Source organism: Pantherophis guttatus, chromosome 18 (genome assembly GCF_059756535.1).
Source record: "Pantherophis guttatus breed Tessera chromosome 18, ASM5975653v1, whole genome shotgun sequence".
Taxonomy (NCBI): Eukaryota; Metazoa; Chordata; class Lepidosauria; order Squamata; family Colubridae; genus Pantherophis; species Pantherophis guttatus.
This window is the reverse complement of record NC_142080.1, coordinates 12,846,943-12,874,270: the sequence shown is the minus strand read 5'-3', so window position 1 is coordinate 12,874,270 and position 27,328 is coordinate 12,846,943. Positions and strand designations below refer to the sequence as shown.

At 46.0% G+C, this 27,328-nt stretch overlaps 1 protein-coding gene across 1 annotated transcript; it reads right to left on the bottom strand.

Moving 5' to 3' along the window:
- Nucleotides 1–44: 44 nt before the first annotated feature.
- On the bottom strand, nucleotides 45–26,893 carry LOC148111601 (maestro heat-like repeat family member 5). The gene is made up of 27 exons (XM_087880803.1): nucleotides 26,734–26,893; nucleotides 25,741–26,161; nucleotides 24,886–25,022; nucleotides 23,336–23,431; nucleotides 22,176–22,292; nucleotides 21,222–21,344; nucleotides 20,540–20,689; nucleotides 19,755–19,874; nucleotides 19,114–19,193; nucleotides 18,462–18,597; nucleotides 18,008–18,103; nucleotides 16,426–16,530; nucleotides 15,760–15,895; nucleotides 10,145–10,263; nucleotides 9,660–9,809; nucleotides 9,306–9,460; nucleotides 7,554–7,701; nucleotides 6,010–6,161; nucleotides 5,512–5,649; nucleotides 4,959–5,073; nucleotides 3,900–4,043; nucleotides 2,980–3,156; nucleotides 2,289–2,438; nucleotides 1,914–2,039; nucleotides 1,476–1,578; nucleotides 456–521; nucleotides 45–336 (listed from the first exon to the last, which is right to left on the bottom strand). The coding sequence occupies exons 2-27, from the start codon at nucleotides 26,120–26,122 to the stop codon at nucleotides 173–175; spliced, it is 3,585 nt and encodes a 1,194-aa protein (XP_087736929.1). The 5' UTR covers nucleotides 26,123–26,161; nucleotides 26,734–26,893; the 3' UTR covers nucleotides 45–172.
- Nucleotides 26,894–27,328: the final 435 nt, after the last annotated feature.

Here is a 27,328-nt window from a genome sequence, read left to right as displayed (position 1 = left end):
TATGAATACAATACGAGGGTTTTTTAATTCAATTGCATACAATGTGAAGGAAGTGTGTTTTTGTTTTATTTTTATAGGGTTTTTAAAAAGTATAATATACAGTGAGGATGGCACTTAATTTCATTCTATGAGGTGCCATGACAATAATGGAAACTATGAAACTATGAAACTATTATTGCTTGGTCTCGGAGATCCTCCTGATGCCTTTGGAGAGGAGTTGACTACTAACAAGACCCGGCTTGATCAGATGGCCACACTGCCGAAAGATTTCTTGCATTGAGTCAGCTGCAGCCTGAGCCACTGAGGCTTCGGAATCGCCTTGCAGATCCTGGAGACCTGAAACGAATCCAGAAAACAAAGGATTTCCGGGATCAACCGTGAGAACCAGCCCTGATCAGCGACAGAGCTTCTGGAGAAAAACTCCTTGTTTCAAGCGAGGGAACTTTGAAACTCACCCAGGAAAACTTCTTTCATTTGTTTTGAAGTCATCACTTCCGGTTGCATGTATTGCGCGCAGCAGCCTGGGCACGTAAAAAGAAAACGTTGGTGGGGTTAACAGAGACGGCTAAATCGACTGATTCAGGAAAAAAACGTGCAATTCATTGGTTTCCACTTGGAAGAGTCGCTTTGGGACTTTACGGGATGGTTCCAGGGATTGGGTCTGTCTAATAATAAGAAGGACGAGGGGTAGCCGTTCTTCCTCTGTTTTTGTCTCCAGGCCTCACTGGAGGCTTTCAAGAAGAGATTAAAGAAGAGATTGGACAGCCACTGGTCTGAAATGGAATCGGGTCTCCTGCTTTAGCAGGGGGTTGGACTAGAAGACCTCTAAGGTCCCTTCCAACTCTATTACTTTATGTTCTAGGACTCTGCAAACAACCATCATCTTGGAAAAAATTCTAAGCAGCCTTGAATCCAGTTAATACTAGAATGGGAGGCCAGCTGGAAATATTTCCAGAGAAAAAGCCACGGCTGTGGGTTTGTCTATACAAGAGAGAGGGATACAGGCCAGGTAGTCCTCGACTTCTAACAGTTCATTTAGTGACCATTCAAAGTTACAATGGCACTGAAAAAAGGAACTTACGACTGCTTTTCACACTTAGAAGTGTTGCCACATCAAGATCAAAATCCGGATGCTTGGCAAACCGACTCGTATTTATGACGCTTACAGTGTCTTGGGGGTCAAAGATCACTTTTTGCGATCTTCGGCTGAGCCAAATCCGGGAGGAAGCCAGATTCACTTAACAACCATGTGGCTAACTTAACAACGGCAGCGATACCCTTAAGAAAGAGGGCAGGAACTGCCTGAGAAACTGTTGCGCGATCGTAGCCGTTCCGGAGAAGCCACACGGTATAAGAGCAGCTTCCAGTCTGATTAAGCGACATGGCTTAATTCTGCATAGATTCTTTTGGTGACAAGGCCGCCCGCCTGTCTTGGGTTTTCCTGCCCTCCTTCCAGAGTTGGCATTGGTGATTACCAATTAAGAGGGCAGCTGCCTCGCGATGGGAAGAGTTCCGGCTCCTCAGGAATCCCAGCATCTGATCCAACATCGCAGGAAGGTTTTGCTTGCATTTATTCATCTGGGGAAAACAAGGCAACAAAGAAGCCAATGAACTATAGAGCTTTTTTTTTTTTTTTTTAACCAAGGGGCTGCTTTCTTGGTCAAAGCCAGCTGGGTGACTTTGGGAGTTCTAGTCCCTCCTTAGTCACGATGGCCAGCTGGGTGACTTTGGTGCAGTCCCTCTCGCTCAGGGCAACCCACCTCACAGGGTTGTTGTGAAGAAAAGAAGAAGTATTAGGGATGCCCACCGTCTTGAACTATTTATAAAAATAAGAAATGCAGGGCAAAATAAAGAAATAAACGGTTAGTTTACTCTAATCTGGAAGAAAACAGGCCATCTTGGCTCCTACTTACAACCACGTAGCAGATGTTGGAGTACATGCTATGAAGACTGGTGTACATTTCATAGTCAAACAAGTTGCTGGGAAAGCCCCCCCAGTTCATAAAGGACACGCAGGAGTCGAGGGTCTTCCTGGAGACCTGGCCGAGGGAGGAAAGAGGGAGATCCTGTCACCTAGTTGGGTCATGAAAGGTCTTCAAGGAAACAACCAAGTTCAGGGAGCACCAAGGACCCCACAACTTCAGGATTGTCTACAATGTCTTTGCATTCTCCAGAGTGTCCACGTGGTACAACCACGTTGCTCTGAGTGAAGATGGGGGTACAGAGTGGTCTCTGTGAAGGTAGCATGATCAGAGCAGGAGCTCAGCTTAGCCAGCCCTTCAACTCACCTCTTTTGTCCGATCATTTGACAGTTGTATGAGGAGGGGAATAAGGCTGTTCAGGATGTTTTCGGCCATATTACTGTTCCGTAACTCCTTCAGTCCTTTCAGGAGCATGCCGAAAATGGTGATGGAGGTATTCCTCAGTTCGATGTCGTCCTACGAAGGAAGAGAGACAGGTTAGTCCCTCCAATAGCAGAATAGCCATGCAGAAGTTTCTTGAAGTTTGCAGGAGAACACACAAGTTCAGAGTACACCTATTCCCAGTTCAATGTCCATGGAGATGGTCAATCATCCAGGTCATGGTTGCCCCAAAGATGGGGACCCCAACTCCAGTATGCTGCCTGGAGAGTTCTGGGAGTTGAAGTCCTCACCTCTTAAAGTTGCCAAGGTTGAGAAATCCTGATCTAGACCAGAGTTGTTCAATCTTAGCAGCTCCTTCTGGACTTTCTCCCATCTTTATGGGAGAAAGAGAGAGATAGAGGGAGAGGGAGAATGAAAGGGAGTGCAGGAGGGAGGGAGGGAAGGAGGGAGGAAGGAGGGAGAGAGAGAGTGTGAAAGAGAGAGAGAGAGGGAGGAAGGGAGTGCAGAGGGGGAGAAAGAGAGGGAGAGAGGGGGGAAGAGGGGGAGAGAGGGAGGAAGGGAGGGAGGGAGGGAGAGAGAGGTGGAAAACCAGTTTGTTATGATTTGGTTGACTTACATCATGAAAATGTTTTAGAAGGAGTGGAATGAGGTTGACTGCCTTCACCGCATGGGTTTTGATATCGAGGTTCCTGAGGAGGAAATGCAGGGTCCTTATAGCTTCTTTTGCCAAGGTCTTCTGTTCGTGACAAGCGCAGTTTAGCACTGGCATCAAGAGGGGTTCCAAGATGTTCTTCTGGAGGAAGCAGGGAAAGAAACGAGCAATTAAACGGTCACTGGAGTTCTCTGAGTCTCCCAGCGATCATGACAAACGCAAGAGAAGGCCACAGAGCATAGAAGAAGAGGGTTGAAAAGGAACTTGGAGGTCTTCTAGTCCAACCCCCTGCTCAAGCAGGAGACCCTAGACTCTGCTGGACAAATGGTTATCTAAACTCTTCTTGAAAAGCTCCAGTGATGGAGCACCCATAACTTCTGGAGGGAAGTCGTTCCAAGGATGAATTGTTCTCAGGGTCAGGAAATTTCTCCTTAGTTCCAGGTTGTTTCTCTCCTTCATTAGTTCCCATCCGCTGCTTCTCGTTCTGCTTTCAGGGGCTTTGGAGAATGGGTTGACCCCCTCTTCTTTGGGGCAGCCCTTCAAATACTGGAAGACTGCTCTCAGGTCTCCCCTGGTCCTTAACAGGATACCAGAGATGGAAGGGACCTTGGAGGTCTTCGAGTCCAACCCCTGCTCAAGCCAGAACCCCTATACCATTTCAGACAAATGTCCTCCAAGAGGATCTGGCCTCTACTTGCACCTTCAGATCTTCCAGGGTTGCAGCCATCTTTGTAGAAGAGACACCCCTCTAGCTGTCCTCTTTCTGCTGGTTGCCTTCTTCTTCTCCTTCTTCTCTCCTTCCCAGCCTTGTAGACTTCCCAGAGAGCGAGGTCACACCTGCTACTACCTTGGAAGCCACTCCCTTCCTGCCCCCCATCTCTTACCTCAAACGGGTGTTGGATGAGGTTCCCCAGTCCTCTAACGCTGAAAGTCTGTATCAGCGGATATGGCTGGGTCATCCATTCCTTCAGCACCTGGAGGATGTCTTGGATGACAAAGAATTGGCAAATTTCCGGGTGAAACAGCAGCTGAAGAAGAAGAGTGGAGATATGGAGCATTAGCCAAGCCAAGGAAGAGAACTTCCCTGAGAGCCTCGACTAAGGATGCCACTTTCAGCCATTACGGGGAGAGAAAAAGAAAATAAACACAGTCCTCGGTTAGTGACCGCTGAAAGTCACAACGGCACTGACAAAAGAGATACGTCCATTTTTCAGAATTATGACCATGGTAGCATCCTCATGGTCATGTGATCAAAATTTGGGTACTTGCCGGTCCATATTTGAGTTGAAGATGTGGCTCTTTCGTCAACTTAACTGATCCGTTATGGGTGTACATTGTTATAATTTTAAATTGTTTTAATTGGGTTGTTGATTTTAATTTATTGTGATTTGTATTGGATATTGTTTTTGTAAGCCGCCCTGAGTCCCTCGGGAGAATGGCGGCATATAAATATATATATATATGACGGTCGCAGTGTTTCGAGGTTACGTCATCCCTTTTGTGACTGTCTGATAGGTAGTGTAAATGATAGTTGCAAGAATACAAAAAATAATGCAAAAAGTAAAAGGAATTTGGGGTCATTGAGTCTTCCTTCCTCCCTTCCTCCCATCATCCCTCCCTCAATCTCCTTCCTTCCTTCCTTCCTTCCTCCCTCCCTCCCTCCCTCCCTCCCTCCCTCCCTCCCTCCCTCCCAAAACTTCTGGAGGCAAGCCATTCCACTGATTAACAGAATACCAGGAGACCTTGGAGGTCTTCTAGCCCAACCCCCTGGTGAAGGAGGAGACCCTCTACCATGTCAGACAAATGGCTGTCTAGTTTCTTCTTCAAGACCTCCAGTGATGGAGAACCCACAACTTCTAGTTTCTAACCATAAAGTTCTGTTGAACCCTGGGCAACTTTCCTTGAGCTCCAGAAGGTTGGGGTGCATCTCAAGGTCTCCTCACCTCCGAAAAGAAAACCATCCCAATGGTTTTGTGTCTTAAATCGGGGTGGCGCACGTAGGTCTCAGCCTGTCGGAGCATGACCTTCAGCTCATGTTTCGAGTAGTTGAACAAGATCCTAAGAGAATAAATATGGAGAGATCAGACAAGATCTGCTGGTTAGGGAGAAGAAAATCACCAAGCTAGAGAAATCATGAGCTGAATGATCGATAAATGAATTACTCAATGAATTACTCCATTTAGAGAATTTCTCACCCTCCCTCTCTCCCTCTCCCCTTCCTCTCTCTCTCACCCTCCCTCTCTCTCTCTCACCCTCCCTCTCTCTTTCTCCCTCTCCCTCTCCCCTCCCTCTCCTCCCCTCTAATCTTTCCTCTCTCTCACTTTTGCCTTCAGTGTGTCTCTCTCCCTCTTTCTCTCCCTCTTTCTCTCCCCTTCCCTCTCTCTCCCCTTCCCCCTATCTCTCTGCCTCCTCTTCTTCCTCCTCTCCCTCTGCCTCCCCTCCCTCTCTCACCCACTGCCCCTCGTAGCCAAGCTCTTTTGACTTTTAATTTCTTACCGGACCAGGTGGAAAATGCCTTCAAACACACTTTCAGGACTCATCAGCATTGCCCAACATTGAACCATATCTAAGTCCTTGAACTCCTCCTGATAGCCGGTGCGCAAGATGAGGTGTTTGACGGCTTTGACTGCGTTGCTAAATGAAACAAAGGCAGAAGAGTTGGTGCCAATCATTCAGCTGATCCCCCTGCACTTCCGACCGTTACAGTATCCCTATGGTCATGTGGTCAGAATTCAGACTCTCGGCAACTGACCCATATTTATGACGGTCGCAGTGTCTCAGAGTCACGCGATCCCCTTTTGGGACCTTCTGACAAGCAAAGTCAACGGGGAAGCCAGATTCACTTAACGACCATGGGACTTAACCAGTGCAATGATTCACTTAACCACTCTGGCAAGAAAGGTTGCAAAATGGGACAAAGTTCACTTAACGACTGTTTCCTGAGCTTTGCAGAAATGGAGAAAGGATCCAGATTGGGCCCAGGAGATTCCTTACCCCAGATGGTAGGTCTGTTCTGACCCGCTCTTGCCTGCTCCCAGCAGAAAATAGATGTGCGTCACGAGCGCCAGGAGCAGGCTGGAGAACTTATGCTGGACAATGGTTGCTGCCTCAGGAAGCGAGAGGAGGAAGGAGAGCGCATTGGTGGCCTAGAAACAGGAGGAGAGGAGAGTCAGCTCGGGCTCATCAGGTTACTTAGATTCCTCATCATCATCTATTTCTTCTTTTAACGACCCCCTAATCCCTTGCGGGGTGGAGTCTGGGCAACTGAAAGGAGCTGAGGCTTTCCTGGCTGGATGCCCTTCTTGTCGCCAATGCAGAGTTTTGTTCGGCAGATACATTCTCATTGTGCCCAGAGAAAGAAAAAAATCCTCATGTCCATGAAAGCTGAGCCAGGAATGTCCATGTCTGAGACACGGAGCAAAAGGTTGCTAGAAGTGGGACTTCTGAAACTCCCATTCTACACCCCCTCCAGACTTTGAGAGGCCAGTGGGGTGTAGATACAGGACAAAAGGGAGACAACGAGTAGCGCAAGTGAGACAGAACTGGGGACAAAGAGATCGGTAACCTCACGTTTCTCTGTTTGTCTTCATTCCTAAGTGGGCTCTTGACTCTCCACCTCTTAGGGGTCCTTGGAGGGGCCCTGGGTGCTGTCTGAGCGTGTGTTTTTTGGTGGCAGATGTTTCATGACCCAGCTAGGTAACATCATCAGTGCTGGAAGAGTTACGCTTAGAGGTAGGGTTAGACTGGTTGGGTCGTGAAACATCTGCAAGAAAACCACCAAGCTCAGTAAGCACCAAGGACCCCACAGTTCAAACCTGGACTACAAATCTATTGGTCTTAATTAATTAAATTTCTCCACCGGCCATCTGAGCAATCTGACACTGGGAAGTTTACAACAATGTAATAAAACAATATAACACATAATAAAAATACAGATTAAGAATATTTAAAATAAGATATGACACAAAGTACTCCGTTGGGTGTTTGCCTTTGTTGGTTCCTATCATGTATTTTCTTAAATCAAACTCTTTTTTAGTTATTTCTGTAAGAAATAACGTAAGAAATGAATAAAGGAATCAATTGAATTATGAATGATTGGATGAGTAAAGGAATGAATAAATGAAGGAATGTATGAATAAACGAATAAATCAATGAACGGATACATTAATGAATGGATTAATGAATAGATGAACCGATGGATGGATGGGTGGATAGATGATAGAGCTGGCTGGCTGGCTGGCTGGATGAATGGGTGGATGAATGGATGGATGGATGAATATCAAAGCTGTTCTGGTGAGGAAGCCCACAGATGCCTCTACTTTCAATGGGGCACTTTGGGGGGAAGGGGGGCTTACCTCAAATTTTGCTCCGATTTCAGCCCCCACCAGTTTGCCCTCTGCCTCCCTCCAGCCAGGGCGTGCCTGCTCCTGATGAGGAGACCCCCGAGGGTGACTCTTCTGCTCAGCCCCTTCCCCCTTTCCTCAGGCCTGGCCCACCTGCAGATCTCAGGAAAGGAGAGCCACCGGTTGAGGGCTTACCGCAATGGGCATGATGGATTTGCTTGTTCCCCTCCCAATAGCTTCGGTGCTGGGATCGTGGTCATCAAGCCTTTTGAGGAGGGGCTTCATGATCTTCAGGTTAGCATAGGGGTCTGCAGCCAGCGCCCTCCACAGTTCCCTGGCACTTCTGTGCAGGTGGAAAAATGGATTGGGGAAAAAAATCAGATTCTTTCCCCATTTTCAAAGAGACGGCCATTCCAGATAGATTAACCCCCCCAACGGAAGAAAGGGTTAGAGAACCGATGGCCAAATGAACTGCTTTAAGGCATGGAAAAAGATATAGCTACAGGTAGTTCTCGACTTGCAACCGTTTGTCTGGTAGCCATTCAAAGGAGGGCCTCTGCGCCACCGGAAGTGCCAGAGAACCCAGAACTGGTCAAGGGGGGGGAGGTTTCTAGGAGCAGTGTGTCTACAGAATTAACCCAAAGGTGCTTTTCACAGAAGGACCGAGTTGGAAGGGACCTTGGAGCAGTGGTGAAATTCAAAAATGTTCCCAACCGGTTCTGTGGGCGTTGGTTGGTGGGCATGTGACCGGGTGGCCGTTTCTTGGTGGTCATATGACCAGGCGGCCGTGGCTTGGTGGTTATGTGTCCGGGTGGGCGTGGCTGCACAACTGATTCACACACAATGCAGAACCTCACTGAATCACAGAGAGCTCAAAAGCAAACGATCACACTTTACACAAAAGTAACACAAAAGCTACACAACTGACTCACATACAATGCAGAAGCAGCTGGACTTTACACAAAATGGCCCCTGCAACAAACAGGAACCTCACAGACAATCAGGCACAGCTGATTTTCTCACAGCTGACTGGTAGTAAAAAAATGCTCAAATTAGAAATTACAAAAAGGTTCCGACATTGCCCGGCACAGCTGATTGTCGTACGTTTTAAAGCGTTTTTTCTTACTACCGGTTCGGGCAAACAATAGCAATTATTACTATCGGTTCGGGCGAACCAGACCAAACCAGAGGATTTCACCCCTGCCTTGGAGGTCTTGTACTCCAAACCGCTTCTCAGGCAGGAAATCTTATCCCATTTCAGACAAATGGCTGTCCAATCTCTTCTTGAAAACCTCCAGTGATGGTGCACCCACAACTTCTGGAGGCAAGTTGTTCCACTGGTTAATTGTTTGCACTGCTAGGAAAGTTCTGCACATTGTAGGTTGCTTCTCTCTTTGATTCGTCTCCATCCTTTGCTTCTTGTCCTGCCCTCAGGTGGTTTGGAAAATAGGTTGACCCCCTCCTCTTTGTGGCAGCCCCTCAGATATCAGAACACTGCTATCCTGTCCCCCCTCAATCCTTCCTTTCATCGAACTAGAGAGACCCAATTCCTGCAACTCTTCTTCATATGTTTTAGGCTCCGGTTCACTAATCATCTTCGTTGCTCTTCTCTGCACTCTTTCAGAGTCTCTGCATTGTTTCTACAGTGTGGCGACCAAGAAAGTTAAAAAACCAAGGAGGTCCAGCTGCCTTTTGGAAAAGCACCTTTGGGACAATCATGACCTGGATGGTGGAGACAACCAGCCTAGGAAGCTCTCAGAATTCAGATCGACTGCACAGCCAACCAGCGACTGCACTGGCCCTCAACCAACCCAATGCAACCTCCCCCCCAATCAGCACATGATCTGCCCACCCCAAGCTACAGATATTCACCCCTATCGCAAATGGTTGAGAATCTCTGTAGAGTACAAGAAAACAGGAGGCACATCTCCTTGAGGTTCTTCTTACCCATCGCACGCCACCGAGCACTCGAGGAGAATATCCACGACTTTGTTCACCCGTTTGGACGCCAGGTGACACACTGCCTTTAGCGTTTGTTGTTTGGTGGCAGGGTCCAAGATCTTCGGGAGACGTCGGTAGATCTCCTTGAGGATCATGGGCAGCTATGGCAAAAGAGAAATCCAAGGGATGACCAACTTTCTCAACAGCCCTAAGATTACCTGGTGGTCTCCATCCAACCCTAGCCTTCTTAAATCCAGCCGAAGTGTTGTCACCAAGTCAACAAGGTCTCACCCATTCTCATCTTTCTTTTCTACAAAATCTCCTCTATCCCTTTTGCTCCAAACCCTGCCATTTTCTTACCTCCTCCATGTCCATCCCACATTCTTCCAAGAACGAATTGAGCAGGAGTCCCGCAGTGTGTGAAATGTTTTTGTCCAGGTGTGTCAGAGCTGCCAGGGCTTTTAAGATCAGGTCGTTTATTTGAGACGGGCTCAGATGCTCGCCAAAGGCCTATCGGAAAGAAGAAAAGGAGACCATGAAGAGATGCATCAGGGTTTTGACAAGCCAGAGACTTTGACCCGTATCTGGGGACAGCACCCCATGTAGAGAGGCAGGCCGTATTCCATGACATCCACCACGTGATATTAGGATGTGGGTGAAAGAAGCCAACATGGCAGCCGAGATCGCCTGCTCCTAGACATTGTGGGGGATGGATATCCACCCTCCGGCCTTTGGAGCCTGCCGTCCCCACTGTGATATTGACTTTTTTGAGTATCTCCAGGTCAAGAGGAGGAGAAAAAGGAAGGTCAATAAGAAGCCAGGCAAAATGCTGAACGAAAACGTACCGTAGCCATTTTGGAGATGTTATTATAAAATATTGTTGGGCCCGAAAAGGAGAAGTCTTCCCTCAGCCAAGTGACGACCTTCCCCTTCTTGTTTCTAGGTTTGTCATCCATTTCTTTGGCTTTGGAGGGAGGAAAACAAGAGAAGGTCAGATTTTGGCATTCGGAACTTCTGAACATCCTTCGTCTGACGGCCGGTTTAGTCATTCCAACAGAAGAGAAGATCTGTAGCTCAGGGCTGACCTGAGGGGTCCCTGGTGCTCTCTGGGCTCGGTGGTTTTCTCGTTACCTAGTTGGGTCATGAAACCTTCACAAGAAAACAACAAAGCTCAGAGACACCAGTCCTCCTCCTCCCCCCTCGCTCCCTCTTTCTCTGCCCCCCCCTTTCTCTTATCTCACTGATCAGGAACGAAACAGGTACAATGACCTCTTTAGTGGTCCAATTACAGGCAGTCCTCGACTTACGGCCACAACTGAGTCCTAAGCAAGACAGTTATGAAGCGAGTTTTGCCTCATGTTGCGATTTTTTTTTCTTGCCAACGTGGTTAAGTGAATTGCCGCAGCAGTTAAGTTAGCAACCCGGTTGTTAAGTGAATCCGTCTTCCCCATTGACTTTGTTTGGCAGAAGGTCACAAAAGGGATCACATGACCCTGGGACACTGCGACCGTCATAAATCGGAGTCAGTGGCCAAGTGTCCAGATTTTGATCCCGTGAGCATGGGGATGCTGCAACGGTCGTAAGTGTGAAAGACAATCACAAGTCACTTTTTTTCAGTGCCGGTTAAACTTTGAATGGTCACTAAATGAATTGTTGTAAGTCAAGGACTACCTGCAACCCCTTTTCTAGGTTAACACAATAGATGGGACTGTAAATGGAGGGGAAATATAGGGCTACATAAGAGACAAATTACATAAATGAAGGAATGAACCAACAAACGAATGAACAAATGAATGAATGAATCTAACCGGATTTAACCCAGACTACCTTGGTCTGATGTGCAAATGAAGCATTAGGTTGTGAATTGATTGTGTGCTGCCTGGGGAATTCTGGGCATTGAAATCCACATGGCTTAAAGTTGCCACTGGGTTAAGCTTTTAACTAGCCAAATTTAACAACTTTCCTTAACAATGCCCACTCAACCCGTAACTTGGTTAACCCGTTTTCTGGCTTCCTGCAATACATGCAGCCATCCAATGACTAAAAGGTGGCTTTGCAAAACACGCTAAGACCCAATCCATGTGCCAAGACTCACAAGCCCAGGCTGGCTGATGGCAGATGCCTAGCCTAACTCTGTGGTCGGCAAACTGCAGCTCGCGAGCCACATGCGGCTCTTTGGCCCCTTGAGTGTGGCTCTTCCACAAAATACCACCTGCGGGCGCGCACGCACAGTGCGATTGAAACTTCGTGGCCCATGCGCAGAAGTCGGTTTTCGGCCTGGGCGAATCTATTCTGAAGAAGTGGCGTTAGAAGAAGTGGGGGTGTCTTGCGGGCGAGAGACGGGAGACGGGAGACGCGGCGCAGGTGGGCCATGGGATACGCAGCGTGGGAGAGGCGCACGCGATTCATGCACGAGTTGAGTGAGCCAGTCAGTCAGCAATCTCCTTGTGCAGTGGTTAGTGCTAGTCGCATCCGCCAATCACGCCCAGGTGACAAAAGTAACTACTCGGAGCATAAAGTTACCTGTATTTTTCCAACCAGCTGCAAATCCTACAGGTATTTTTGTCATCAATTTAAGAATTGTAATTATTTTGTGTTGGTGGCTTTATTATTATAAAATGAAACATTTTTTTAGGTGCCCTGTTTGACATGGCTACAAAGAAGAAGCAAAGAAAAACGGAAGACGAAAACCATGAATTTAAAGTTGAATGGACCGAGACTTTCGCGTTTGTTCAAAACTTAAATGGCCTTCCGACCTGTCTCATTTGTCAGGAAAAATTGGTGCATAACAAGAAATCAAATTTGGAGAGACACTTTAAAACTAAACACGTGCCATTTAGTAGTAAATATCCTGTCGGTGATGCAAGGAAGAAAGCAGTTGAGGAACTTCAGAAGAGTCAAGAAAAATCAAGTTCTGTATTTAATTACTGGATTCAATCTTCCAACAATGTTAATATTGCAAGTTTTGTGGTTAGTCAAAAGATTGCTAAGAGAGGAAAACCATATACAGACGGCGAATACATAAAAAGTTGTTTTATAAATGCATCCGAAGAGCTATTTCAGGATTTTAAGAACAAAGCCGATATTCTAAAAAAAATTAAAGAGTTACCATTGTCTGCTAAAACAGTGAAAGACAGAACAGTCAAAATGTCTTCGAATATACTGATTAAACCTCTTAATCATCACCAATTTAAAGGATTTTTAGTTGAAATGGAGAGCGAGTACGCCGATCTTCTGCTGCATAACAAGGTACGTTGGTTATCAAGAGGAAACGTTTTGAAACGTTTCGCTTCCTTATTAACAGAAATTAAAGCATTTCTCCATGAGAAGGGGATTCGCTATCCAGAACTAACGAACGATCAGTGGATCCAAAAATTTTATTTCATGGTAGATATTACGTCTCATTTGAATCAGCTTAATCGTAAACTACAGGGGAAAGGAAACACCATTTTTTCGATGTTAGAAGAAGTTATTTCATTCGAAAACCAATGATCTCTTTTTGCTCAAGATTTTGAAAGAGAAACTTCGATTCACTTTCCAAGCCTGTTGAAACATCGCTGATGCTGATCAAAAGTATGGTAATGCAGAAAATCTGCAACAGAAGATTGAAAAAGAGATTTTAATGGTACAATATAATTTCACAGAATATGCGATAAGATTAAGAGGTTTGCAGGAAAATAATAGAGAGGATTTAAGGAAAATATCTTCTGAATTTCTAGCTGGGATTCTAAAGGTTCAACCTGACGAAGTGTTTTGTAGGATTGACAGAGTTTATCGAATTAACTCCTGGATTGCCAAGCAAAGGCAATTGCCTAGAGATGTGGTGATTTATTTTACAGACAAAGAAATTAGGAATAATATCGTGCAAAATTCCTTCAATTCTAATTTGCAATTGTATGGAAGAAAGATTTGGATTTACAAGGAACTCCCACCTAAGATATTGATGGAAAGGAAGAAATTTGGTTTTCTGGTGAATGAGTTAAAAAAGAGAAATATCTCATTCAGGTGGGACGCCCCAGTTGGTATTATATTTAGATACCAAGGAGAAAGATATCAGCTAAATACTGTTGAAAGAGCGGAAGAATTTTATCAAAATAGGTTGAAAATGAACTTAATATCTTCAGGTATAATACAGGATAAGCAGAAGGAGCCGGAAATAAAGGTAAAATATCGAATTACAGAGACTGTACTAGATGAATTGCCTTTGGATTTATTGGATACCCCAGCTGGACTATCTACAAATTTGAGAGAAGTGGCATCTAACATTAATGTGATGACTTATCAAGGCAAGGATAAGTATGGAAACCAATTAGGGGATGTATAAGGGATAAAAAAGAAACATGAGATACAAAAACAAAACCAACAAGACCAATCTACAAAGCAGAATAAAAACCGACCAGATGATACACAATTTGTAGAAAGGAAACCAGGATGGAAACCAAACCCACAAAAAGAAAAGAAAAAAAGAAATAGGTGGCATAAAAATAGAAATTTCTAAATTAGGCAACAATGAAGCCAGTGACTTTAAAATATGAATGATTATGTGTAAACACAGAAGAGGCGATGTATTGGTTAATATCATCCTGAGGATTGTGGCAGATCTCTGCATGGCCGTAATTTGGGGATGTGAAACGAGCCTTAAACTGATGGATTTGAATTATCCATTTTGGAATTTCTTTTTGTGTTGATAAACATATTATATTATCTTGAATTACAAGGCAAGAGAATTATGCTGGGGCATGCAGAAGATCGGGTTGTTACCCACTACGATGATGGGAATTAATAATCCTGATGAAACCCACAATTATTACTATATGGAATATAATTATAATGTCACTCGGGTGGTTGTTTTTACTTTTATACATATAAGAAGATATTTACTACTGACGGGGGCAGATATGATTGAAGATCCTGAATAAACTGTTGCACCAGTAAGCTATGTTACCCGATTATGGATGTTGGTTCTACCAATCCAGTGGAAAGACCTCAAAGAAGATACTACATGGATTATAAATTTAAAGTCATTGTCTTTTCTTTTTTTTTATTTAGATATAATGGAAAATATAGACATATATTTTTAAGTAGTGTGGGCAGTGATTCAAAGATATTAAGAAATGTTGTGTATGGTAATTTTGCATGATAGTGGGTGAATAAGCTAGTTAGTAGATTGATTAGTCTAAGAAAAGGGATTTTTAAGTGATATATTTAGGGGAGTGGAGGAAATGGATAGAGTGGAATAAATGTTAAACTAGATTTTAGGGGGAAGGCCACTTTGAAATGTTATACTAATATATATAGAAGATTAAATGTTAAAGTAGGACTTATTGTATAGTTTTAAAGTGGAGAAGTTATTCTATAATGTCATAGTATAATGTCTTTTTTTTTCCCTTTCTTTTCTCTTTTCTGAAATGTATGGATAAAGGGGGATGTTATAATATTAATAATATTTTTAGTAAGTAAAGGTCAATATCTAGAGGAGGGAGTAAGTAATCTGTTATGAATTAGGTTTTTTTTTTTTGTTATGAAGAAGTCACAGGGGGGGATGGGTGGGGAGGGGGGGTTAGGGAGGAGGAGGGAGAGGGGGAAAAAAGGGGGGGAAATTTGTATTTGAAAACTTTTTCAATAAAAAAAAAAAGAGTAAATTGAGAAGTTGTCTTATTGATGAGAACCTGGAATCGTGCCTAAAATTAAAAACAACATACAAACCTGACTTACTCAAACTTTCCAAGGAGATGCAAGGCCATTGTTCACATTAGTGTTTGTCAGTCATTGTCATGATTTAATTTTATGGATATTGTAAGGTCAATTGTAAGGAATTTAATTTTATCAATAAATAATATTGTTATTAAGTATGAGATCAAGTTTTATTCAACGTACCTATAGTTTAACTAAGACTTAAAACTTTAAGTAAAGTTTATTAAGTTAATTTTAGGGAATGTTGTGGAGTGAAAGAAGATGTAGTGTCGAGGAGATGGTTTGGACATATAAAGAGGATGAACGAAAGGAGATAGACAAAAGAAGTATACAGGACGAGTGTGGATGGGAGAGATGGAAGGGGTCGACCTCAGCGAACGTACCTCCATCAGATTGAGGACGTTCTTAGCAAAGGCCAGTTTAGGAGTACCCTAATTAAGTTAATAACAATGTACCTACCTATCTAGTTTAAGTTTAACCGATTTGGCTCTCCAAAGAAATTTCAATCGTTGTACTGTTGATATTTGGCTCTGTTGACTAATGAGTTTGCCGACCACTGGCCTAACGGATCCACTTAACGTGAGAAACTCAGTCTTCAAATGACCCCTGGCCCTGAGAGGTGCCAATACCAACGGCCAATTCCAGGCATCTCTGCCCAGGCAAACGACCGGGGTCTTGGTCACGCCACAAGCTGTGCCACCCAGTGCTCTCCTGGGCAGTGCGCATCCCTGGGCTCCTGGCAGCCCTTGGAGTCCAACTTTCTCACCCATTTTGCTCATGATGAGGTGGTGGAGGTGGTAGGCGGCCTCTGCGGACGTCTGGCCAACTTCTTTGCTGGTGTCGCCAACGTGCAGGCCCAGCAAAGCCACCAGCTGTCCCAGCAAAGAAAAGTCACCTGTGGGCTAATGAAAGGAAGCAAAAAGGAGGGGAAAGATGAGAAGGGGGGCTCATGAAGGTTTCAGCCAACTGAAATCAGAGCATAGGAACCATAGCACCACAGAATCCTAGAATCCTACCTTTTAGAATTCTAGAATCACAGAATCTTAGAAACATAAAATCTTAGAATTTTAGAATTATCCAATATTTGAATCTTAGAAGACTAGAATCATAGTCATAGATTCATAAAATCAGTGAATCCTAGAATCTTTGAATAATAGAATCTTAGAATCCTAGAATCTTTGAATTTCTAAATCATACAATCTCTGAATCTCTGAATCTCAGAATCTCTGAATCTTAGAACCTTAGAATCCCAGAACCTCAATTGCTGGAAGGGACTGTGGAGGTTTTCTCCTCCAACCCCTTCATCAAGCGGGACTCCTTCTATCCTCCTGGTCACATCCCAAAGATGCTTTTTCCAAAAGGCAGCAGGACTTTCTTCTTTTTCTTCCTTTCTTTGAAAACATCTCACTGCGCATCCCAAACGGTGACTTACGTCGAAATTGACGTTTTCAGAAACGAACTTCAGGAGGTGTCTGATGCTCTTGATGGCCCTCTCTCTCTCGTGTCTCTTGGGAGATTCAATCCAGGGATTAATGTGCTGCCAGGAAAAACAAAGGAGGAGGAGGAAAGGAAGAATTTGTGATTCACAGTTGGAAGAGCCACAGAAGTTGCCAGGACTGGGGAGAAAATCTAAGGAGCTCAACAAATTTGAGACATTGGTCAATTGAGGTCTATTTTAGACTGAAAACTAGAGTAGCAATTGAAGATTTCTGGAATACAACTAGTCTTACAACAGTTCATTTAGAGCCGTGGTGGCACAGTGGTTAGAACGCAGTATTGCAGGCTAATTCTGCCAACTGCCAGAAGTTCAGCAGTTCCATCCTGATCGGCTCCAGGTTGACTCAGCTTTCCGTCCTTACCAGGTCGGTAAAATGAGGACCCAGATAGGAGAAGAACCTGGGTCCTCATTTAGAGAGGGCTGTAAACCACGGTGAAGCGGTATGTAAGTCTAAGTGCTATTAGTATTTAGTCACTGTTCAAAGTTACAATGGCACTGAAAAAGGGACTTACGACCATTCTTCACACTTATGACCATTGCAGCATCCCTATGGTCACGTGATCAAAATTTGAACACTTGGCCAATGACTCATCTTTATGACGGTTGCAGCATCCCAGCTCGGTCCCTAAATGAATGGCTGTATGTCGAGGACTTCCTGTATAAGTAGTCCTTGACTTACGACCAGAATTTGGGGTGCTTACCAAGGTGGATGTTAGGCGACTTGTGACTGGCTTTACGACCTTTTTTTGCCAGGGTTGAACGAATCCCTGTGGTCCTTAAGTGAATAATGCAGTCATTAGCCGAATCTCGCTTTCCCCGTAGACTTTGGCTTGTCGGAAGCCAGTTGGGCAGTTCGCCAATGGTGTTCAGGTGACACCCCCCCCAGGATGCTGCAACCATCACAAATACAGGTAGTCCTCGACTTATGACCACAATGAGTCCAAAATTTCTGTTGCTAAAATGAATCCCATCGGCATCGACATAATCTGCATCGGTCAATTGCAGAAGGCAGCTTTACTCGGAACAGCTGCGAGGCTCTATGACAGGGGTGTCAAACTCGATTTCATGGAGGGCCGAATCAAGGTTGTGTTTGACCTCGAGGGGGGCGTGGCCGAGGTGGGAGTGGCCAGCTCAACGTCTCTCGTGTCAGGGGCACCTGTGGACTTCCCTGAGACCCTCCCTCACTCTTATTATCATCTCCTCCCTCCCTCCCTCCCTTCCTCCTTGCCGTGGGACAAGAGAGACACGAATATCGGAGAAATAGTGGAATAGAATCATTAGTGAAAAGATGCCAGAGGAGGGACAAAACAAATGTAAATGACAAAAATGAACATCATTTTTTAACTATTGAAATGAGTTCAATTGAATGGTTGAATTGTCCCATGGGACGAGTTGTCCACCCAACAGCCACATTTGCCTATCCCGGGTCCTTGGGAGGGGCTCGACAGCTGGACAGAATCGCCAAATCCAGCCTAAACATCTGGCTGACCAACCCCGAGAAAGAATCACTCTTTACCGTCAAGACATCCTGCAGGGAATCCAAATTGGGAGCCTCGGACAGCAAGGCGGTGAGCATGGTGTTGCAGGTGGTCACCATCTGGTCATAAAAATCCTAGAAGGAGAAAAAGAATATCTAAAGGAAGAAGTGGTGTAAAGGAAGAAAGAGGAAGAAATCCAGGGCTGGGGAACTTATGGCCCTTTTAGGACGACTGGTGGACTGCAACGCCCAACAATCCTGAGCCAGCCACGGACTTCTGGGGGTTGAAGTCCACCCTTCTGCAATCAACGGAGTGGCCCGTCTTGCAGGGCTGGTTTTTCTTCCAGAGTTGGAGGAAATGCTTTCTCGGCTGAACACGAGGAACAAAAGGACATTGGGCTCGATGGATGGATCCAGAGTTTTGGAGGAGATTTTGAATCATGCTTATTTCCAGGTGGATCTCAGATGGCTTGGCTCCATCTGGACTGCTCACCTGAGTTTGAGCTGGTTGTCCTGGGCCGTTCACGTTCAGTTTTGTCACCAGGTAAGCCGGCAAGGAAAACACCTTCTGGATGCTTTTTCTCACCACTTTAGACCTCATCTCGGAGTTCAAGGGGGGCTTCATACGGCTGATGAAAGACGAGAAAAGAGGAGGAGGGTGAGAAGATCATAGACTCATTAGGCTAAAAGGGACCTCGGAGGTCTTCTACTCCAACCCTTGCTTGATGGTCCTTAAACCATCCCAGTCATATGGTTGTCCCCTCTTTTCTTGAAAACCTCGAGGGATGGAGCACCCCCAACTTCTGGAGGCAAACTGTTCCACTGATGGATTGTTCTCGGTGTCAGGAAATTTCTCCTGGATCTCTCTTTGATAAGCTTCCCTACATCGCTTCTCATCATGCTCTCAGCTACTTTGGAGGGGAAGTTGACCCCCTCCTCTCTCTGAGAGCCCCTCAAATATCAGAACTCCCCTCATCATCCTGGTTGCTCTTCCCTGCACTCTTTCTAGAGTCTCAACATCTTTTTTATATTGTGGTGACCAAAACAGGATGCAGGATTTCTCTCTCTCTCCCTCCCTCCTTCCTCTCTCTCTCTCTCTCTCTCTGTCTCTCTCTCTCTCTCTCTGTCTCTCGGCAGGTACATACCTCATGCAGGTGATGGTGATGATCGCTTGATGGAGATTTTCGATGGACAAGGGTCTCGCGGGCTCATCTTCAATGACTTCCTGAAAAGAGAAGAAAGAACCATCTAAGAAAGAACCTGAGATATGGCCACCCTCCAGCTGGCCCTCTTCCCAGCCCTACGCTTTTTCTGGTTGACACAGGAAGTCCCCAGCTTCCAACTGGTCACTTAGCCACCATTTAAAGTTTTGAGGGATCTCTTCAGGACTACTTATGACCCAGATGCCAAGTTCCGAGAGGCGCCCCTTCCTCAGCGATCCTGTGACCCCATTTCGGTCACTTGGCCACCAGCTTGCATTGATGGCAGTTTGCAGTGTCCCGTGACCATGATTTAAGTCAGGGGTGGGTAACTGTGGCCTCTTGATGACCTATATAAAATTGGGAAGCCAGATTCCCTTAACAGCCGTGCGATTAACCGAACGAAAATGATTCGGCTAACAACGGTGGCAAGACAGGTCGTACAATGGGCAGAATTCCCTTAACAAATGTCCCACTTAGCAACAAAACCTTTCAGGCTCCATTGATTGGCATTCAATTCGGTTCAAATTCACTTCCAAAAAGAAAGACGCCCAGGAGCACCTGCCTCCCCCCCTCTCCCCACTTACAACGATGTTTGTGACCAGTTCCTGTTTCTGGGGCAAATCGAGGTCTTGCCTCCTGCTGTTGGCAACAGCTTTGGTGATCATGATGATGGACCTCATGAAGGCTTTCTTCAGCCCTTCGTCCTGGAAAACCCCAGTGGGAATGAAAAGAAACCAGAAGGAAGAGGATGTATTTATTTACTGAAACCTTTACGTAGCCGATTGTCTTTGGTTGAACTCTGGGGGCCCCCAATCAAAACATCACTGGACACTCTGGGTTCTAGTCCCACTTTAGGATGAAAGGCAGCTGAGAGACTTTGGGCCAATCACCAGGAGATGGTGAGTTCTAGTTCCTCCTTAGGGAAAAAGGCCAACTGTCTTTGGGCCAATCACGAGGAGATGGTGAGTTCAAGTCCCGCCCTAGGCACGAGAGCCAGCTAGGTGAGTTGGGGCCAGTCTCAATCCAAAACACGTCACAGAGTTGTTGTGTGGAAAGGAAGAAAGAGTGTAATGCACGAGCACTGCCTTGAGGATAATAAATGCAACAAGACCATAGATTCTCCTCCTCCTCCTCCTCCTCCTCCTCCTCCTCCTCCTCCTCCTCCTCCTCCTCCTCCTCCTCCTCCCCCTCCTCCTCCTCCTCCTCCTCCTCCTCCTCCTCCTCCTCCTCCTCCTCCTCCTCTCCCACAACATGCTAGTTGGGTCATGAAATGTCTTTAAGAAATCAAACAAGCTAAGGACTCCGGATTATAATTGTTCTTGTGATTAAACTCAGCATTAAGAGAAGTAGAGGGTGGAAACCTGCCTACCTTTTTCATGCTGGAATACTGATAGAGTATTTCTGAGACAATGTTGTCCAGGAAAGGCATCATGTCCTCTACTTGCGCTCCCAGGACTGCCTGGCCATAGCAGAGTATTAATGTGGTCCGAATCCATCTCTCGGAGAGAGTCTGTGAGTCCTGTCAGTCCAAAGACGAGGGGGTCAAACTCTTTCCCAAAGCACCAGAAGACAAGACAAGAAGCAATGGATGGAAACTGATGGAGCTTCTTAGTCATCCAGGTCACGGTTGCCCCAAAGGGGCTTTTTCCAAGGCAACTGGACTTTGTTTTTCCTTGAAGAGGTTTCGCTTCTCATCCCAGAAGCTTCTTCAGGTCTGACTTGGGTCAAAAGAGAAGAAGCTTTTTGGATGAGAAGCGAAATGTCTTCAGGAAAAAACCAAGCCCAAGCCTTTGGAAAAAGCACCTTTGGATCTACTCGAGGTGTTTGTTGGGGCAGCTCCTAATCTTCTCTAGCCTTATAAAATAGTTCTCCAGGAGATGGAGATGGAGAATTTCAGCACCACCTACATCTACGAGATCTATGACCAATCTGAGGAGACCAGACAGCCTGGAGCCTAAGTCCTTCTAAGCACATTGGACTTTCCTTCCCAGAATCCCCCAGCCTCCTTCTGTACTGAGTTTCAGACCTTGCAACCCCATCCCTGGTCTTACCTCAATGGGGGCTTCTACTGCAAACGGTCCTTTTGTCTGCCTGAACTGGCCAGCCTCCTCCAGGGCCACCAGAATCTCAGGCAGGTGGCAAAAGGATGCCATTCGAATGGATTCCGAGATTCCCTAGGCAAAGCGATGTTTGTGAATTAGGACATTTATTGATTTATAGGTTCGATTTATATGCCGCCCTTCTCCGGAGACTCAGGGCGGCTTACAATGCGTTAAGCAATAGCCTTCATACTTTTGTATAGACCTGCTTAGTAGGGCTTCCCCCCCCCCAAAGCGGTGTTCTTTTTTATACAAAGTCAGCTTATTGCCCCCACAATCCGGGTCCTCATTTTACCTACCTCGGAAGGATGGAAGGTTGAGTCAACCTTGAGCCTGGTGAGATTTGAACTCACAGTAATTGCCGGCAGCTGGCAGCTAAGTGCTACTTAACAGCATTTTAGTCCGCTGCACCACCAAGGCTCTTATTTCCACCTAACCCTTTGTCTTTACCTTCCGCTTTCTCCTCCCCTTCTCCACCTCCTGCTCCTCCTCCTCTCTGCAAACCCCAGGCCCTTCTAGCACTGATGAAATTACCTAGCTGGGTAATGAAATGTCTGCAACAAAACAACCAAGCACAGAGAGCACCAAGGACCCCACAGTCCTCCTCCTCCTCCTCCTCTCTGTAACCCCCATTCTCTTCTAGCACTGATGATGTTACCTAGCTGGGTCATGAAACATCTACAGGAAAACAACCAAGTTAAGAGAGCACCAAGGACCCCACAATTCTCCTCCTCCTCCTCCTCCTCCCTTCACCTCTATTCTGCAAAACCTGTTCTCTTCTAGCACTGATGAGGTGACCTAGTTGGGTCACTAAACGTCTGCAAGAAAACATCCAAGCTCAGAGAGCCCCAAGGACCCCACAAAGATGGAGGTCTCAGCCCCCGCAGGCATCCCACTGCCACTCACCTCTCGGTCTGTTTCTTCCTGGAGTGAAAAACTTAGAAGGCTTTGGAGTTGTTCCGTCACCAGGTCCTTCTGTGTTGAGTTTCGCAGTTTAATGCCATAATATTTGTAGAGGCTAATCTGAAGGTGGGAAAAAGAGTCCGTGAGTCCTAGGGAGCTCCACCAAACGGCCAGGAAAAGGAAATATAGGAGAAATTAGGATCAGAAAAGGACTCCGTGTGGTCAAGCACACGGAAACTGGTCCTGGGTGACCTGATCGGGGAGATGGGCAGCATACGAATCTAATAAGTCAATAATTGCCATTTTGACTTTCTTCTTCTTCTTGAAAAGCTACTTTAACCCCCCTCCCCCATCCCCATAGGTGCCCTTTGCTGATTCTCTGTTTGGCCGTCCTGAGATCCTTTATGGTTTCTGTGGAGATCTGGCAGCTTCATCTTTTTACATGCATTAGCTCTCCGTGGTAGATTGGGACAACTTGCCATGGCCCTCTTGGCTTGGCCAACTAACCATGGCCAACTAGCCATGGCCTACTTGCCGTGGCCAACTCACCAGGGAACAAGAGTTACACTAATAGCAGGGTTCCAATACCTCAAGGGTTGCCAAAAAGAGGAGGGGGTCAGCCTATTCTCCAAAGCACCCGAAGGCAAGACAAGAAACAATGGATGGAAACTTATCAAGGAGAGAACCAATCTAGAACCAAGGAGAAACTTCCAAACAGTCAGAACAATTAACCAGTGGAACAGTTTGCCTCCAGAAGTTGTGGGTGTTGCATCACTGGAAGCTTTTAAGAAGAGATTGGACAACCGTTTGCCTGAAATGGGAAAGGGTTTCCTCCTTCAGTAGGGGGTTGGACTAGAAGACCTCCAAGGCCCCCTTCCAAGTCTGTAGTTCTATTAATCATTGTCTGTCTAATATCGAGGAAATGGTGGAACAGAAGCGTCAAAGAAAGGAGGCCTCAAAGGAGGGACAAATGAAACATAAACGACAAATGTTAAAATGATTTTTAACATTATTGGAGAGAACGGAATGGTTGAATTCACCCGCGGTGAGTCTGCTGTGGCTCGTGGGCAGCCACGGTGAGTTGGCCATGGCAAGCTGTCCTCTTCTGATGTTGCATCTAAGATAACTGCGGCCCTAAAAGTGTAAAACCTCCGCATATTTACCTTGTCTTTAGACAAGACCTGGGACGTGCTTTGCTTCTGGTCGATGGGCGGCAATGCGCTTGTTTTCCTCCTGGGCAGTTTGTGGTCTGAAGGAATCTGCTTTGCCAACAACAACAAGAACAACAAAAAAGAAGTTGTGAGAAAGTGAAGGAGCAGAGGAAGGAACAGCTTTCTGTGTGTTTCCAAGGGGAGGATTGGTTTCCCTTCTGCGTCCGGATGCATATTATAAGTAATTTGACTTTTCTAGCTGGGACAGACACGAAGCACGTAACAAGGACCATCCGGATTGTATCAGCTGGAGCAGAGGCAGCTTTTGAGATGAACGGTTGGAAAATCTCTGCCACAAATTGTGAGAACTTGATTTATCACCATTTATTGTTGTGGCCCTCCAGCAGCCGAATCAGAGGAGGAGGACGAGGAGGACGAGGAGGAGGAGGAGGAGGAGGAGGAGGAGGAGGAGGAGGAGGAGGCGGCGTGGGAGTCAGGGCCAGCATCAAGGCAACCTGAGAGCTCCGAGGGGGAAGAGGGAATGGGGCTGGCAGAGAGAGAGACAGAGGAGGAGCCTGGGCCATCCGTCAGCCCTCAGATGGTGAGTCAACAGACCGCAGGTCTGGAGGTGGATGAGGAAGAGGAGGAACATCTGGGTCCAGTGCCTGACGCGCGGATACACAGAAGGCAGAGGAGAGGAGAGCAGTGGAAATCTATGGGCCGGTCCTTGGGACAGACGAGCCACCACTGCTAGCGAAGCCCCTCCCTAGCTCTGGGGATAAAAGGCAGGGGGCGGAGATGAATAGATGTGGCAGACAACGATTCTTCTCCCTGCCGGATGGACTTGTTAGCCTGTGGTGAGAGAGAAACTTTTTGTCGGGGCTGCTGGCTCTCCTCATAAAGGAATCTTTGAGTTCACTTCAGAGGGTTTGTCGTGTTTGGGTCAGAACATTTATTTACTGACTGTTCGAAGTTATAAAGGATAGTTTACAACTGAAAAAAATGGACTGTTTCTCACACTCAGGACCATTTCGCATTTCCGTGGCATGCAGAGAGCTTCCGGTCCCTGTTGTTGCTGCCCAGCATTCAGTGCCAGACAGTGCAACAGGGCGGATGGTTGTCTTGTAGGTCTTAGATTTAAGATGGGTGGCCATTCGTCTGTCCAGTAACACACTGGTGAGTTCTCGCCAACGTATCCAGGCTGCATTCTCCTTTGCTCTCACCTCGCCATTGATGTCACCATTGACATTGGAGGTGGGATCCCAGATACCAAAAAATGTCCACCTTCTTTAGGTTTTCTCCATTGATTTGAAGCATTCCAGGGGTGGTGACAGTCCCTAAGTATCCTGTCTTGATGTTGAGGTGGAGTCCAAAATGGTTGAGGCAATCATTCCATGGTCGTTCCATGATCCTTCCAGCAAGGACCCCCTAGTTCAGCAAATTCTCTATAACTACATTTGTCTACTTTTGGGATAAATGATCTCCACCGAGGCAGCCCTGGCTTCTGGACCCTCTCCACGATGGACCTCAGGGCCCACCGCGACACAAACCCAGCTGCTTACCTGGAAAGGACGAAGATGGTCCAAGATGGTCTCTAATATTTCTCTCTCGTCCATGAGATCCAAGATTTCTTTGACGGGTCTGCCTTTTAATGGCTTCCTGCTCTCCCATAAATTTTTGAAAGACTCGTCAGAGAGTTCTGAGAAGAAGAGACAGACAGAGATTGATGGGCAATTCGACAGGACAAGCCTTCTCAAAGCAGAGAGAGACAAGGAGTGCGTAGTGGATCACCAGGCTGAGCCTGAGGGAGGGGTCAAACGTGTCATAAGTCTCGAGGCCCTGATCTTCCTGTCCTTAGACAACCATCTTATATATGGAATTGGAATTTTTTATTGCTTTGAAATTTCATGATGTTGTAATCTTATAATTTAGATCTAGCCTTTGAAAAAGGCTAAGAGGGAGGGGTCTTTCCTCACCTCTGAGGGTAAGATGTTCCCTAATACAGTGGCAGCAGTAGAGAAGACCCTCTTCCTAGGCCCCACAGTCGAAACTCTTTGACTGATGGAGTCTGCACCATAACGTCCCTACCTGATGAAGGACGATTGCAGGATTTGGATTTGGGTAGTTAGGAAAAGGAAGGAAGGGTGTACTAGTGACATGAGAGCAGTCTTCCAGTATTTGAGGGGCTGGCACACAGAGGAGGGGGTCAACTTATTTTCCAAAGCACTAGAAGGTAGGAAGAGAAACTTATTGCTTAATGCAATTGGTCTCTGGAGAAGGAAGACCTCTAAGGTCCCTTCTGGCTCTGTCCTGATGGATTGATTGATGGAGGGATGGATGGATTGATTGTGTGGGGTGGGCTGATGTGATAGGACAAGGCTGGTTCCATAGGTAGCCCAGCCCTGTAGCATCTATACCTGGATATGAGGGAAGGATGGTGTCTTGAGAGCTTTTTCTCCCCGGAGCCCTTTCCCTCTCGGGCCTCCTTGGCAAGGAAGGGGGCTCTTTGAGGCCAGGCTTCATTTCCCCCTGAGAAGCCCTCAGAGGGGTCCTGCGCACCAATTCTGGCAGCACCAGTGCTGGAGGCTGCGCCTTCTTGCTCATGTCCACTGGAGCTGGGGAACCCTTTACAAGAAGGGGCAAGACCTGCGTGGTTCTTTGAGTGGCCGAAGAAGTGGACGGGTGGGAGCCAGAGAAGTGACTGTTCCACTGCCATGGGTCATTATTCGTAATTTGTGGATGGGACTCCTTGCTGTCCTCCTTCTTCAAGAAGGGCAACTTTTTTAGCATGTGGTCCATCCTCTCGTGAAGAGGGAGTTCTTGAACTGGATGGAGATCCTGTCAATAAAGGAGAAGTTTTGTAACTCCAGGTTGAAAGGAGGGGTCCTTGGTGCTCCTATCTATCTATCTATCTATCTATCTATCTATCTATCTATCTATCTATCATCTATCTATCTATCTATCTATCTATCTATCTATCATCTATCTATCTATCTATCTATCTATCTATCATCTATCTATCTATCTATCTATCTATCTATCATCTATCATCTATCATCTATCATCTATCATCTATCATCTATCATCTATCATCTATCATCTATCATCTATCTATCTATCTATCTATCTATCTATCTATCTATCTATCTATCTAGTTGTCTATCTATCTATCTCTATTTATCACATGTTCTTCCTGGGTCAACAAGCTCAGACTGCCCAAGGAGCTGCTGATCTACAGAGGAATTTGGGAGTCTCTCCTTTCTACCTCTACAACTGTCTGGTTTGGCACAGCAACCAAACTAAAAGTCCCCTAAAGAGAGAAGACGGCAAGGAAATTACAGGCAGCAGAGAGAAAGCAGAGTTGCTTAACTCGTTCTTTGCATGCAAAAAGAAACTATAGCCCAACCTACCAACAACGTAACTGTGAAAGACAGACTAGAAATAAAAGTTGAAAGGCTTCAGCGAGGTATTTGACAAAGTAGAACACTCCCCTCCGCTCTGCTCTGCTCTACTCTGCTCAACACAACTCAACTGAACTCAACTATCCTCTACTCTCCTCAACTCTCCACAGCTCCCCTCTCATCCCTTCTGCCTTTATATCTCTGCCCCAGGGGCTGTGACATCACCGCATTATGTTCTCATGGGGGACAGCTGGTGTCATGACCCAAGGGGCCTCTTACTCCCCAAGATAATAGGGATGGGATATGGAGGGTCCCCTGGATAACCCCCTTGATAACATTAGCGACATTATGGGGAGCAAAGCTAGGGGTCACTATGGAATGACCCACTGTGATGGTGTCCCTCAATGTGCTAGATCTCAAAAGAACCTAACCAAGATTAAGGCTGATCAACTTTGTTCTTTGATTGGCTAAGTCTGCCACTGAGCATAGGACTAAAACATTCCAAATTAGTAAGGGAGTAAGGCAAGGTTGCCCCCTATCCCCATTATTGTTTATTTTGGCCTTAGAAGTTCTTTTACGGAAAATTAGAATTAATGAGGAAATA

Excerpts from the sequence above, each read along its gene's own strand:
- LOC148111601 (XM_087880803.1), bottom strand. The coding sequence starts at position 26,122 with ATGGACCACATGCTAAAAAAGTTGCCCTTCTTGAAGAAGGAGGACAGC. Across the intron at positions 15,896-16,425 it reads CTGAAAACGTCAATTTCGAC|CCCACAGGTGACTTTTCTTT; the intron begins GTAAGTCACCGT and ends TCCTTTCATTAG. Across the intron at positions 2,040-2,288 it reads CAAATGATCGGACAAAAGAG|GTCTCCAGGAAGACCCTCGA; the intron begins GTGAGTTGAAGG and ends TCCCTCGGCCAG.